This window comes from Eubalaena glacialis, chromosome 10 (genome assembly GCF_028564815.1).
Source record: "Eubalaena glacialis isolate mEubGla1 chromosome 10, mEubGla1.1.hap2.+ XY, whole genome shotgun sequence".
Lineage (NCBI taxonomy): Eukaryota > Metazoa > Chordata > Mammalia > Artiodactyla > Balaenidae > Eubalaena > Eubalaena glacialis.
The window spans coordinates 83,447,513-83,459,491 of NC_083725.1; the positions used below are offsets into that span (position 1 = coordinate 83,447,513).

At 36.4% G+C, this 11,979-nt stretch overlaps 1 protein-coding gene across 2 annotated transcripts in view; it reads left to right on the forward strand.

The window, feature by feature from the left end:
- Positions 1 to 11,654, forward strand: part of GTF2H1 (general transcription factor IIH subunit 1) — a 33,104-nt gene extending 21,450 nt beyond the window's left edge. The window contains exons 10-15 of one of the 2 annotated variants that reach the window (XM_061201518.1): positions 1,918 to 2,006; positions 2,387 to 2,504; positions 6,483 to 6,573; positions 7,053 to 7,168; positions 8,250 to 8,342; positions 10,574 to 11,654. In XM_061201518.1, coding sequence (XP_061057501.1) covers positions 1,918 to 2,006; positions 2,387 to 2,504; positions 6,483 to 6,573; positions 7,053 to 7,168; positions 8,250 to 8,342; positions 10,574 to 10,660 — 594 coding nt within the window. In that variant the 3' untranslated portion in view covers positions 10,661 to 11,654. Of the gene's footprint in view, positions 1 to 1,917; positions 2,007 to 2,386; positions 2,505 to 5,612; positions 5,917 to 6,482; positions 6,574 to 7,052; positions 7,169 to 8,249; positions 8,343 to 10,573 lie in introns of those variants that run through there. The other variant, XM_061201520.1, reaches the window with a different exon arrangement.
- The last annotated feature ends 325 nt before the right edge of the window (positions 11,655 to 11,979 follow it).

The following is an 11,979-nucleotide window of genomic DNA, read 5'->3' on the forward strand; positions in this document are numbered from 1 at the left end:
TGATGCATGCAGCAATTAATGGCTTTTTAAAAGGATTAATGATATGTTGAATTAAAAAGAGTTCACATATACCATGCGATAGTTCAGTTCATTAAAATTAAATTCAAGAAACCATTTTTGAGTTGCCTTACATGCCATATTAAGTGGTGGGAAACAAAAAAGAATAAGATTGGGTTCTTGTCCTCAAAGAATTTAGTGTCTACAGGTAAAACAAAATCAAAAGGATAATTATAAAACAATTTAAAGTATAGTAATTGTGTGATTTACAATAGGAACCAAAGAGTGAGCAAGTAGATAAAGTTCGCAGAACAGACTAATATGATATAATTAAGTTTATGATTTTTAAAAGGGAATTATGGGCAAGTCTTATTTTATATATTTCAGTCACTTAATATGTTTCTACAGGGATATACACCTTTAAAATTAACAAAGTCAGTAAGATATTTCTTTTCTGAACTAAGCAAAGTGAATCTAAAATGTAAGTTAGAGATGCTAAAGAAGAAATCTAAGAAGTGATGCTTTTCTTTGCAATATTGCACTAAGTACCCGTGATTCTTGGTAGTGAAAGAATTGTCAAAAATCATTGTGTGAATTTTCACAATATTCAATGATAAACTGACTAGATATTTTTTCAAGTCAATAGTTGTCTGCTGTGTGTTCTGCAAGGGATTTATAGAATGAGAGATCCAGAAGTATTAATAGACAGAGTCCTTATATTCATGGAGCTTTCAGTTAAGTATGAAAGTTAGGTGAATAACTAGGCCTTGGCAGAGGCTTGGGATTTGGATTTATATAAGAGGTTAGGTTGGGACATGACTTGGGTAAGGCAACAGCAGGGGTAGAAATCAGCTTGACATATGGGAAAGGTAATGAAGACATCAGCATGCCTTGAAGTTGGCTCAAGGGTGTAGAGCTGAGAAAGTAATAAAAGCTTAGGCTGAGTCTAGGTAAGGTGGGACTGATTGATGTGTTACTCTGAATAGCATGCTGAGGTCAGATTTGTTCCTATACTACAAGAGGACTATTCAGACTCTTAAAATAGGGGCAATTTAAAATACTGTTTTCAGATTGATCTTTTTTGAGATATATTTAATATCTTAAACGTTTTGATCCTAGTCTGGGAAGCTACAGATGAGAGCTAACCAGATGAATTCCATAGCTCTGTAGGGATGAAATATTGTAAAGTTGTTTTCCCAAATGTTTACATAGATTGTCATCATGTGTCTTATAATTAATGTATTTCTATTATAAGGCTATAGAAATATAGCATTTTGTTACTAGTCCAGGAGAAAACACATTAGTAAAACCAAAATAAAGAATCCAGAAGTAAACCCAAATATTTACATGGAGGGATTAAATACATATATGGTAAACATGACATTTCAGAATCAGTGGGGAAAGACATTATTCTACAAATGGTGTTAGGGGGACTGATTAATAATTTAATATTAAAAAAAACCCTCAGATTCCCTACCTTACTCCTTATTTCAAAATAAATTCTAAGTGGATCAAAGATTTAAGCAAAAAATTAACCCACAGAAAGAATAAGCATAAAGGGAATAATTAAAATTGAAAAACACCAAATTGGAAGAAAAGTATTTGCAACACATGTAAAAAAATTAATTTTATTTATTTGGGGGGAAAAATAGTAAAATACACATTTTCATCTACCAGATTTTCAAATATTAAAGGTTCAGTAATGCTTAGTTTGGTCAGAGTGTGGGAAAACAGGTACTCTGTGTAAGTGGATGGTGAAAAAATGGGTTCAGCTATTTGTAGAGCAGTCATGTCTAGGAAGTGAGACTCATTTTGGGAAGACTTCATATTTTACCCTCTGTACAGTTTTGCTTTTTCAGTCATGTTCATTACTTTTATAAGAGAACTTTACAATAAAAAGTGTTGTGTTGATAATTATAGGCGAAGTTACAAGAGTCCATTGAATATGAAGACTTGGGAAAAAATAATTCCATAAAAACAATTGCACTAAACCTCAAGAAGTCAGATAGGTAAGTTTGGTGACTAATATTAAATTAACTTGAGACAGAATAGTTTTATATCACAAGTCATTGCAGAATATATTCTGCAAGTATAGAACTCAAGTTTTAATCAGTTTATTACCATAAAATACAGTATCTTATTTCCTTAAAAATTTACTTTGTGCATCTCAGGAAAGGATCCTAAATGATGGAAGCCAAGAAAATAAATTTTGGCTATCTGTGCTGTTTTCTTCCTATTGCCCTTACAGGAATTAAATTATTTTATTGAAATATCTTTAACTCTTTACTTTGGGGAGAATGTTGTCTTGAGACTGCTAAAATATTTGAAAGACAAATGTTGAGCACCTTTATTCTGTGTGATTAGTAATTTCTTCTTTGCTAATCTTCAGGTATTATCATGGTCCAACTCCAATCCAGTCACTACAGTATGCAACAAGTCAGGACATTATTAATTCTTTTCAAAGTATTAGACAAGAAATGGAAGCTTATACACCCAAATTAACTCAGGTAGGTGACTTGTACTGTTTGAAAAACAGAATTCCCATTCTGTTTTCTCAGTTTATGAGCACATTCAAATTGAACTGTAAAACTAATACTTTAATGGGGTTTAAAGACATATTTCTGCTTAATAAATTGAAAAAGTCAGAGGTAGAGAAAAGAGGTATTTGGCATACCTGAAGATAAGATGATGATGAAAAGTAAGATAATGAGTTTTGTGATTGCTGATTTTTTCCTTCCATATGCACAGTTTTATTGGAAAAATCTTCCAGATTTCCCAAAATTTCTGGACATCACTCTCTAGATACTCTTTGTTTTTCCCTGCCCTTGTACATACTTCAGTGGATCAGCAAGTTTTGTCAGTTCACTATTTCTTGACTCCATTACCTTGATTTAGGCAAACCTGACTGGTTTTCTACATTGCCACTGCAAGTTATCTTGCTAAAAACATGATTCTGATCACACCACTCTGCAGCTTAAAAACCTTTACTGCCTCCCTTTGCTTTGTTCCCACAGTAATTGTCTGGATGTCCTTGTCTGACATGCCAAGCTCTGTAATCTGGCTGTAACCCACATCTCCACTCCCAGCTCCAGCCATGTCTCCACCGTTCCCTTCCCCACATAACCAAGAGTCCTATACTCCAACCTAACACACTATAAACTACCCAGAGTTTTTTAATCGTGTCATCCTCACGCTTCCTGTACTTTTGCTCATGCTTTCTCTCATCTTAGAATGCCCTTTGCCTGTGTCTGGGGAACTAATAATAATAATTCAAGACAGCTCAAATTCCATTGCCTCTGTAAAGCAATCCTCAACGTGCCCAGTAATGAGTTATTTTTTCTCTTTTCTTTGTTTTCATAAACACTGAGACACTGAATTCATACTGTACTGTAGTGCTTATCACATATTGGGACTTACATTTTGCTTTTTATTTTGAAATAATCTCAGATTTACAAAAAGTTACAGAAGTTTTCTGACCCATTTTGAGAGTAGATCCCTTTACAGCTAAATATTTCAGTCCATATTTCCTAAAACAAGACATTCTCATAAATAACACAGTATGGTTATAGAAACAATAAGTTAACATTGATAAAGTATTATTATCTAACCTGTAGGTCTTACAAAAATTTCACCAATTGTACCACTAATGTCCCTATAGTAAAAGAAAACCTTTATTTTTGGTCCAGCCTCCAAGTCAGGTGCATGAATTGCATTCAGTTCTCATGTCTCTTTAGTCTCCTTTAAAATGGAGTAGTTTTTCAATCTTTGTCTTTCATGACCTTGGTGTTTGAAGAGTACAAGCCATTTTTTTGGAGAATGCCCTCACTTTCAGTTTCTCTATTTTCTCATGAGTGTATTTCATGTTATGCGTTTTTGGCAAAAATACCACCGGAATGATGTGTAAGTGATATGTCATCCTTTGTGCATCATATCAGGAAGCACGTATGTATTTCTCCTAACTTGCAATATTAACGTTTGATCACTTGGTTAAGGCACTATCTACCTGGTTTCTCCGCCAAAAACTTACTATTTTTCCCTTTGTAATTAGTAAGTATCTTGTGGGGAGACACTAAATTTTTTATTGCCCATCAAACTTTTACCCACTAGCATTTTAGAATCTGTTGGTAATTGCTGAAAACAGTTATTGCCATGGTGGTGGTTAAATGGTGATTTTCTAATTCTATCCTCCCATCAGCTGACCTTCTGAGCTTCCCTTCCTGTCTCCTGTATTTATTTATTTACATTTATTTATTTATAAGCATGGATTTTTATATTATTCTATGGGTTATAAATTGTTGCTGTCAGTTTTTTCTTTTTTTAAACTAAGGTATAACTTACCTACAGTAAAATATACCTTTTCAGGCTATTCCTTGATTTTCAGTGTGCATGTACAGTTGTGTAATCACCAACACGATAAAAAACAGTTTTGTTAACCCAAAAAATGTACCCTTGCCCCTTTGTAGTCAGATGCTTCCCATGCCATTTACACTGGCTCCAGTATGTTTCTGACAATATCTTCATCAATTTTTGAGCACCTCCTTACTTCATGGCACAATGAGATAGATGTTCCAAATTCATCTTATCCTTTCCCTGCCCAGCCACAGAATCTTCCTTTAAGTGTTTAGATTTAGAAACAAAGATGTGAGTACTAGGTGTACTCATTACTGTTGGGATGTCATTTGCTACTGGTTTCATTGTCCCCTCAGTGGACAGAGCAAGGAAATACGTGTTGTACATACTTATGCTCACGTAACAACATGGGATTGTTTGACTACATCTTTCCTTCTAGACTATACTTGTCCAACATCTGGCCCTTGGGCCATAGTATGTCCACCTAACTTTTTTAAGCTGTGGTCAGTCTTAAATTCCGCACACCCCTAAAAAAGTGATTTCATTATCTGAGACACATGAAGAGGTTATCTGCCCTCGAATGTGTATACCTGAGTGTAGCCAGTGACTAGTCGGCAAGCTCAGCAGTCACTGAAACTTCTGGTTACAATGCATTATAACATTTCTAACAAAAGGAAATAGGAATAAAGTGAACATTCATGTCCCCTTGACTCATAGTTGTCCTGTAATGTGCTCTTTACACCAAGTTAAATATTTTTTTCATCCAGCCCATACACACATAGATTTCTACTTGTAAAAACTCCACTGAGACACACTAAACCTGCACTTGAGCTATTCAGCAAACGATTTGTTCCTCTCCATGGCTAGCCCTTGGTACTTGTTAGGCACTCAATGAAGAGATAGATCAGTCATGTCCCTAAATGTTGATACGGATACAGTGGGGAATGTGGAGTTTTTTCCCCTTTTGGCTAGGTGTATTCACTTCCTTGAAAAATGACAAAGGATATATTTCTGCTTTGCTGGATTTTCTTATGTCAGCTGCCAGTAAGGATTTAACATTTGTTTTATTGTCTTTTTTTTCTTTCCTTAAACTCAGTTTTACCTTCAGTGCTAAGAGTTCATAAGTTAAGTTGGTACTTAAGTAAGGGCTTGGCTAAGACAGAGAAAGACAAATATTACATGATATCACTTCTATGTAGAATCTAAAAAATAGTACAGGGACTTCCCTGGTGGCACAGTGGTTAAGAATCATCCTGCCAATGCAGGGGACACGTGTTCGAGCCCTGGTCCAGGAAGATCCCACATGCCGTGGAGCAACTAAGCCCATGCACCACAACTGATAAGCCCGCGTGCCACAACTACTGAAGCCCACGCACCTAGAGCCCATGCTCCGCAGCAAGAGAAACCACCGCAATGAGAAGCACGTGCACAGCAATGAAGAGTAGCCCCCACTCACGGCAACTAGAGAAAGCCCGCATGCAGCAACGAAGACCCAACACAGCCATAAATAGATAAATAAATAACTCACTCCTAATCTTTAAAAAAAAAAAAAATAGTACAAATGAACTTATTTACAAAACAGAAACAGACTCACAGACATAGAAAACAAACTTATGGTTACCAAAGGAGAAGGAGGGGTGGTGGGCAGGGATAAATTGGGAGTATGGGATTAACAGATACACACCACCATATAGAAAATAGATAAACAACAAGAATTTACTGCACAGGGAGCTATATTCAGTATCTTGTGATAAACTATAATGGAAAATAATCAAAAAAAGAATAAGATATATACATATATATGTGTAACTGAATCACTGTACACCTGAAACTAGCACAATATTGTAAATCAACTATACTTTAAAAAAGGCGGGGGGGGCTTGACTAGACAAAAGCGTGTATATTTTGAGGTACCTATGGACTTGCCTGGTATTCCTGGAAGATTGGTAGGTATTCTGTTTCTACACATACTGTGTTTCTAGCCTTATGGAAAGTGGTTCACTCTGGTTGCTATAACTTATTTATTTACACAGGAATGAAGACTTATTGGACATTTTGCTATAGAACTGAAATGTTAAGTAAAAAAGATGGCCAAAAAAGAGAGAAACCACTTTTTGTGTCTTAATTTCTTTCAGGTTCTCTCAAGCAGTGCTGCCAGTAGTACCATCACAGCACTGTCACCTGGAGGAGCACTGATGCAGGGAGGGACACAGCAAGCCATAAACCGTATGTGCTGGACCTCCTGTTGCTGTCCCTTTACCTAAATAACCTCAAAAGAGCAATTTGAGAAGAGTGCTAAGTTTTATTGGTTTCTCTTTGGGACATTTCTGGGATTTTTGTTTTGTTTTTATGCATCCAGATCCTGAAGCATATTTAGACAAGAGCTTATGTTTCAGTATTGTTTTAATATTACAAACAGTGGCACATTGCTGTGTCACACTAGTAATGTGTGACATTGCTAGTCACACATTTTTTTTCCTCTCCTACCTCTTAAAGCAAAGGCTGGAAATTCCTCCAAAACCCCAAGGAAATTTAAATTCTGTGGTCTGTCGGCCACAAAATCAGTAACTTGTCTCAGAATAGCACATCCTAGTTTAGTATTGGTAGAGTGTGCATTCAGATTTATTCTCTGAGTTGTCATTCTTTCAGAGACTGCACACATGGGAAAATAGCTTTTATCCTATGGACCACTTTTTCTTTTGCAGAGATGGTGCCAAATGATATTCAGTCTGAATTGAAACACCTGTATGTGGCTGTTGGGGAACTTCTACGGCACTTCTGGTCCTGCTTTCCTGTTAATACGCCATTCCTAGAAGAAAAGGTCAGAGCCGATTCCAAACACAGCCAGCTATTGTGGTAGTGTAACTTAGTGAAGTGTTATCTTAAAGTTGGAAAATTGTATTGAATGTTTACCATGTGCCAAACACTACTTTGCATATATTGTTTCATTTAAGCCTCACAGCATCCTGATGGAGTAGGTATTGACACCCATTTTGTATACGAAGAAACTTGAGATCCAGACCAGTTCCATAACTTATAATCGTGCATCTTAAAAGTTAACTGAATCACTTTGCTATGCACCAGAAACTAACACAACATTGTAAATCAACTATAATTCAATTAAAAAAAAAAAGTAGTAATAGCTTTACTATATAGATTGCTCTTATAAACAGTCTTTAAGAGAAAGATAAATACCCCATTTAAAATAATAGGCAAAACACTTTGAACAGGCGATTCACTAAAGAATGCAAGTGGCCCAGTAAACCTAAGAGGAAATTTTCATACTCAGTATTCAAATAAATTATCTTTAAAGCTACATAAACGTATTTTTCATCTATAATTTGTAAAAGGATAAAAAACTTAGAATGATCAGTGATGGGCAAGTTGCTAAGAAGAGAGTCCTTTCTTCCACTACAAGTACTACCTTTTTAAAACATGCTTTGACCCAGAAATTCAACATTTAGAAATTTAACCTAAGGAAATAATTAAGAATGAATATATGCAAATATTGAGCCATAGAGATGTTTCTCTACCACTGTCTGTGTAGAAATGGTCTAAATATCTACCAGAAGGGGATTGGTTAAAGATACATCCATTTTAAATGATGACTTAGTATTTAATGACTTAAAGATGTTCCCATTAAACCAAGTGGAATTTTAAAACAGTGTATACTGTATATTTTCTACATATGCATTTATACACATGCACAAAAAACATCAGGAAGGATATGAATTATAAACCAAAAGAATCTAAATATATTCGATATTGCTTCTCTGCCTGGTGGAGCCAGTTAATCTTAAAAAAAAAAGAAGAAAGAAAAAGAAACCTTATGTGTGTTTTTCTCTTGATTCCTGTAGGTTCTTTGAGAGTCTGTAATTCATTATTTCTCTCATCTTTTTTAGGTAGTGAAAATGAAAAGTAATTTGGAACGATTCCAAGTTACAAAACTCTGCCCATTCCAAGAAAAAATTCGGAGACAGTATTTAAGCACAAATGTAAGGCAACAATTTAATTTTGGCCTAATAGTTTTCTCTGTGTAGTAAAATGATGAAATTAACTTTGTTTTCCTGTAAATGAGTATATATGTTGTTTTTTTTCTGTTACTGGGAATACTGGGGGTTATTTTGATTTTTTTAAGGCTGCTTTTTTTTTTTTTTTTTAAGAGCATTTATTTATTTTATTTTTGGCAGCGTCAGGTCTTAGTTGCAGCACGCGGGATCTTCGTTGAGGCATGCGGGATCTTTTGTTGCGGCGCCGCGAGCTCTTCCTTGCGGTGCACGGGATTCTCTCTAGTTGTGGTGCGTGGGCTCTGTAGTTTGCGGCACGCAGGCTCTGTAGTTGCGGCGCACGGGCTTAGTTGCCCGGTGGCATGTGGGATCTTAGTTCCCTGACCATGGATCAAACCTGTGTCCCCTGCATTGTAAGGCGGATTCTTTACCACTGGACCACGAGGGAAGTCCCAGGAATACTGTTTTTTAATTGTAAAATGTACCATACATTCAGAAGTGTATAAAATACGTTTGCTCTTTTAAATAGTAAAACAAGTATCTGTGTACCCACCAATCATGGTAAAAATAGAACCAGTACCCTGAGTGTCCCTGTCCCACTCTCTCAAGGCCATAACTAACCAGGATTTGTAATAATCACCTCCATGCTTTTCTTTATAGATTTACAACCTATATGTATGTTCCTAAAGGTATTTATTTTGAAAACCTGAGTAGCAAGTACAAATGTAGCAATGCAAAGAAAGGTAGAATTGCCATTCTATGAAAGTAAGCTGAACAGTTCCTGGATTATGGTCTGCCTTCAGCTTCCCTGGTTGACAGCAGGGCAGGGCAGTGGGTAAGGCAGTGAGAAGTGTCACCTTATGCCCAGGATTTTTAGCGTTGTTTTTAATGCAAGGCTAGAGCAACCACACAAGATTGTTTCTCTGTGTGTTAATGCAAGTCTTCTCAGAGATGACAGGGGAAAAAATAGTATGTACAAACTTAGAGTTCAGTGTTTCAGTAAGTAGGATAATCAAAACAGTTTTACAGTTGAAAGTTGAAAAATCTTCATCAGTAATATTTTTAGTAAGTTTTTATTCCCTAAACATTCTAAGTGGTTTTTCTTAAAATATAACAATGTTATTTATAATCAGAAAAGAAGCTTGAAGTGTCTTCCCACAACAGAGCAAGGGTGACAAATAGATTTCAGTTTATGTGCCTTCTCAATTGATTGTAACTGCCTGGAGCACTGTAGTAAAAAGGATTCTGAGGCCATGTGCAGCCTTACAGGAGGCTGTGGCGTTCATCTCTTCTAACGGGTTCTGTGGAACCCCTGCAGCCTATGGAGCAGTGTAGTTCCCAGACAGAAGTAAATAACATAACGCTCCCCCTTGTGCACGTGCACGCGCGTGCGCGCGCACACACACACACACACACACACACACAGTGACAACAGGTGTGGTAAATAAGAGTTTTTTTTTTAACTACCTCAGATTGAATCTAAGTTATTGGCATGCTACAAGGATTTAGGACTTCCTGGTCTCTGTCCCCATACTGCCAAAATTGACTTGCAGACTTTTTATAAGACTTTTACTTCCAACCATGTAAATTACACTGTCCACTTCCGAGGAAACAGATAATCCAAAGACATTCTGCCTTAGGAGTCTTTATCAGCTTAGATCAGTGTGGTCCTGTTGACTTCTAGTTATGTCTGTGATGAGGGTAAAATTTTTTTCTACTCAAGATACGTAGTCCTGACCTAAGGCGTGACATAGTACTTGTGTGAAGCTTTGAGATCATTTAGATTTTTCTGTAATCTGCTGAGTTACATTGAAATCCTGAAGTCTTAGACCTGGAAAAGACCCTAGAGAACATAGAGGAGTGCTTCACAGGGTTGGCTGTGCAGCAGAATTAAGTGGAGGAGCTTATTTGACAAAAGAAACTAAAGCCTAGAACACAGGATTTCATATTGTCCTATGACTGGTTAATGACAGGACAGACATACAGTGCAGGCAAAGCAGGTGAATTTCCAGCCTCTACTATACCCCACCATCCCTCTTACCTTTCTATACAAAATGTGTCTGATAACACCTTCACAGAGGGCTTGCATGTTGCCTCATTGGAGAAATAAAAAAAGAGCTTGGGAACAACACTGAAGTATGTGCCAGATCTGGATCAGAAGTAGTAACTTCCCCAGCCTTTACCCCATTGTTGCCTAAGTGTCTTGCTATGTTTTTCAGTTGGTAAGTCACATAGAGGAGATGCTCCAGACAGCTTACAACAAGCTCCACACGTGGCAGTCACGGCGTCTGATGAAGAAAACGTGAAGTGTCCGTGGCTCTTACAGGTTCTGTGAGACTGAGAGAACTGTGACCTGCAGTGACTCTGGAAACCTGACCTGTCAGACATGCAGGTGATCACACAGAAGTGACAAGAAATATCTGTACCATGCCGACTCGCGGAGCTGATGCTATTGTACTTGCACATTAAGAACTGAAAAGAAGGGAACTATGATTAAAAGCTAGGGAGGTAAATTAAGGCAGAACCAAAATGAGCTAAGTTGCAAATATATATATATATATATATATATATATATATTTTAAAAAGACACTGTTTACAGCAGTTACTCAGGAACTGCTTTTGATTCACATTAAGCTGCTTTCAGGAATCTAAAAAAAAAAAAAACTTTTTAAAAGGGTGCATTGATAAAATCTGAGGATTTTTGGTTTTGTTTTGTTATTGTGTAAATTTTTTTTCCTAAGTTTATGGCACAGGGTACACCTTAAGTATTTCTCCTCCATCTTCCACTTGTATCCTCAAGTTTTGCTGAATTCTAGTTGTACCTTACATCAGCAAGTTAAAGAGAGTACTTTAAAATAAAGCAGAGGGAGACTGTTGCTCAGCCATCCAGAAACAGTTGTAGTCAGAAGACATCATTGGTCCTGTGTTTCCTACGGAAATAAGAAACAATAAATATTGCACTGAATGTTTGTGGTTTGGAGTCCCTAAATGATAAAGAGGGGACATATTTGCAGAAAGTCGTGTGGGGTTTTTATGCAGAATTTTGTCAGAGGACAATGCGCTGCATGTTTTTCTTTGAGTGCAAATGTACATTGCTAAGATTTTTTTTTAAGATGGCATGAGCTTTGAAAAGAAATTGCATTTTTAAGAGTTTAAAAATCTTATGAGTGAGAGATATAAGAAATCTTACTTATTTTCACCTCTTTAGAAAAAATAAAAGATGTTTCTCATATCTCTTTTTCTCCAGTATCTGACTGTTACTGTCCTTGGCGAATTGATAATCATTGCATAGTGACTGCAAAGCCTAAATGCAAAAAAAAAAAAAAAAAAAAAGATACGTTCTTGTTTTTGGAATCTGTGCCATATTTTGTTCCTGATAGTATCAACTCACCGTTTATCTAAGACTTTAGATGTCTTGTATTAAAAATTACAGAAAAAAGTAAAACTTTTTATAGATACTCTTTTAACTGTAACACATCTTGTGGATTCTCCTTATGTGTGGTGCTTACTTGGGTGGGCTGCTCGAGGGCTACTCGTTATTTTTTTAAGCCATTATACAAGCTGGTTATCTTTCATAAAATGGCTACAACAGGTCGAAAACCTGTTCAGACTTTGAACCAGTTAA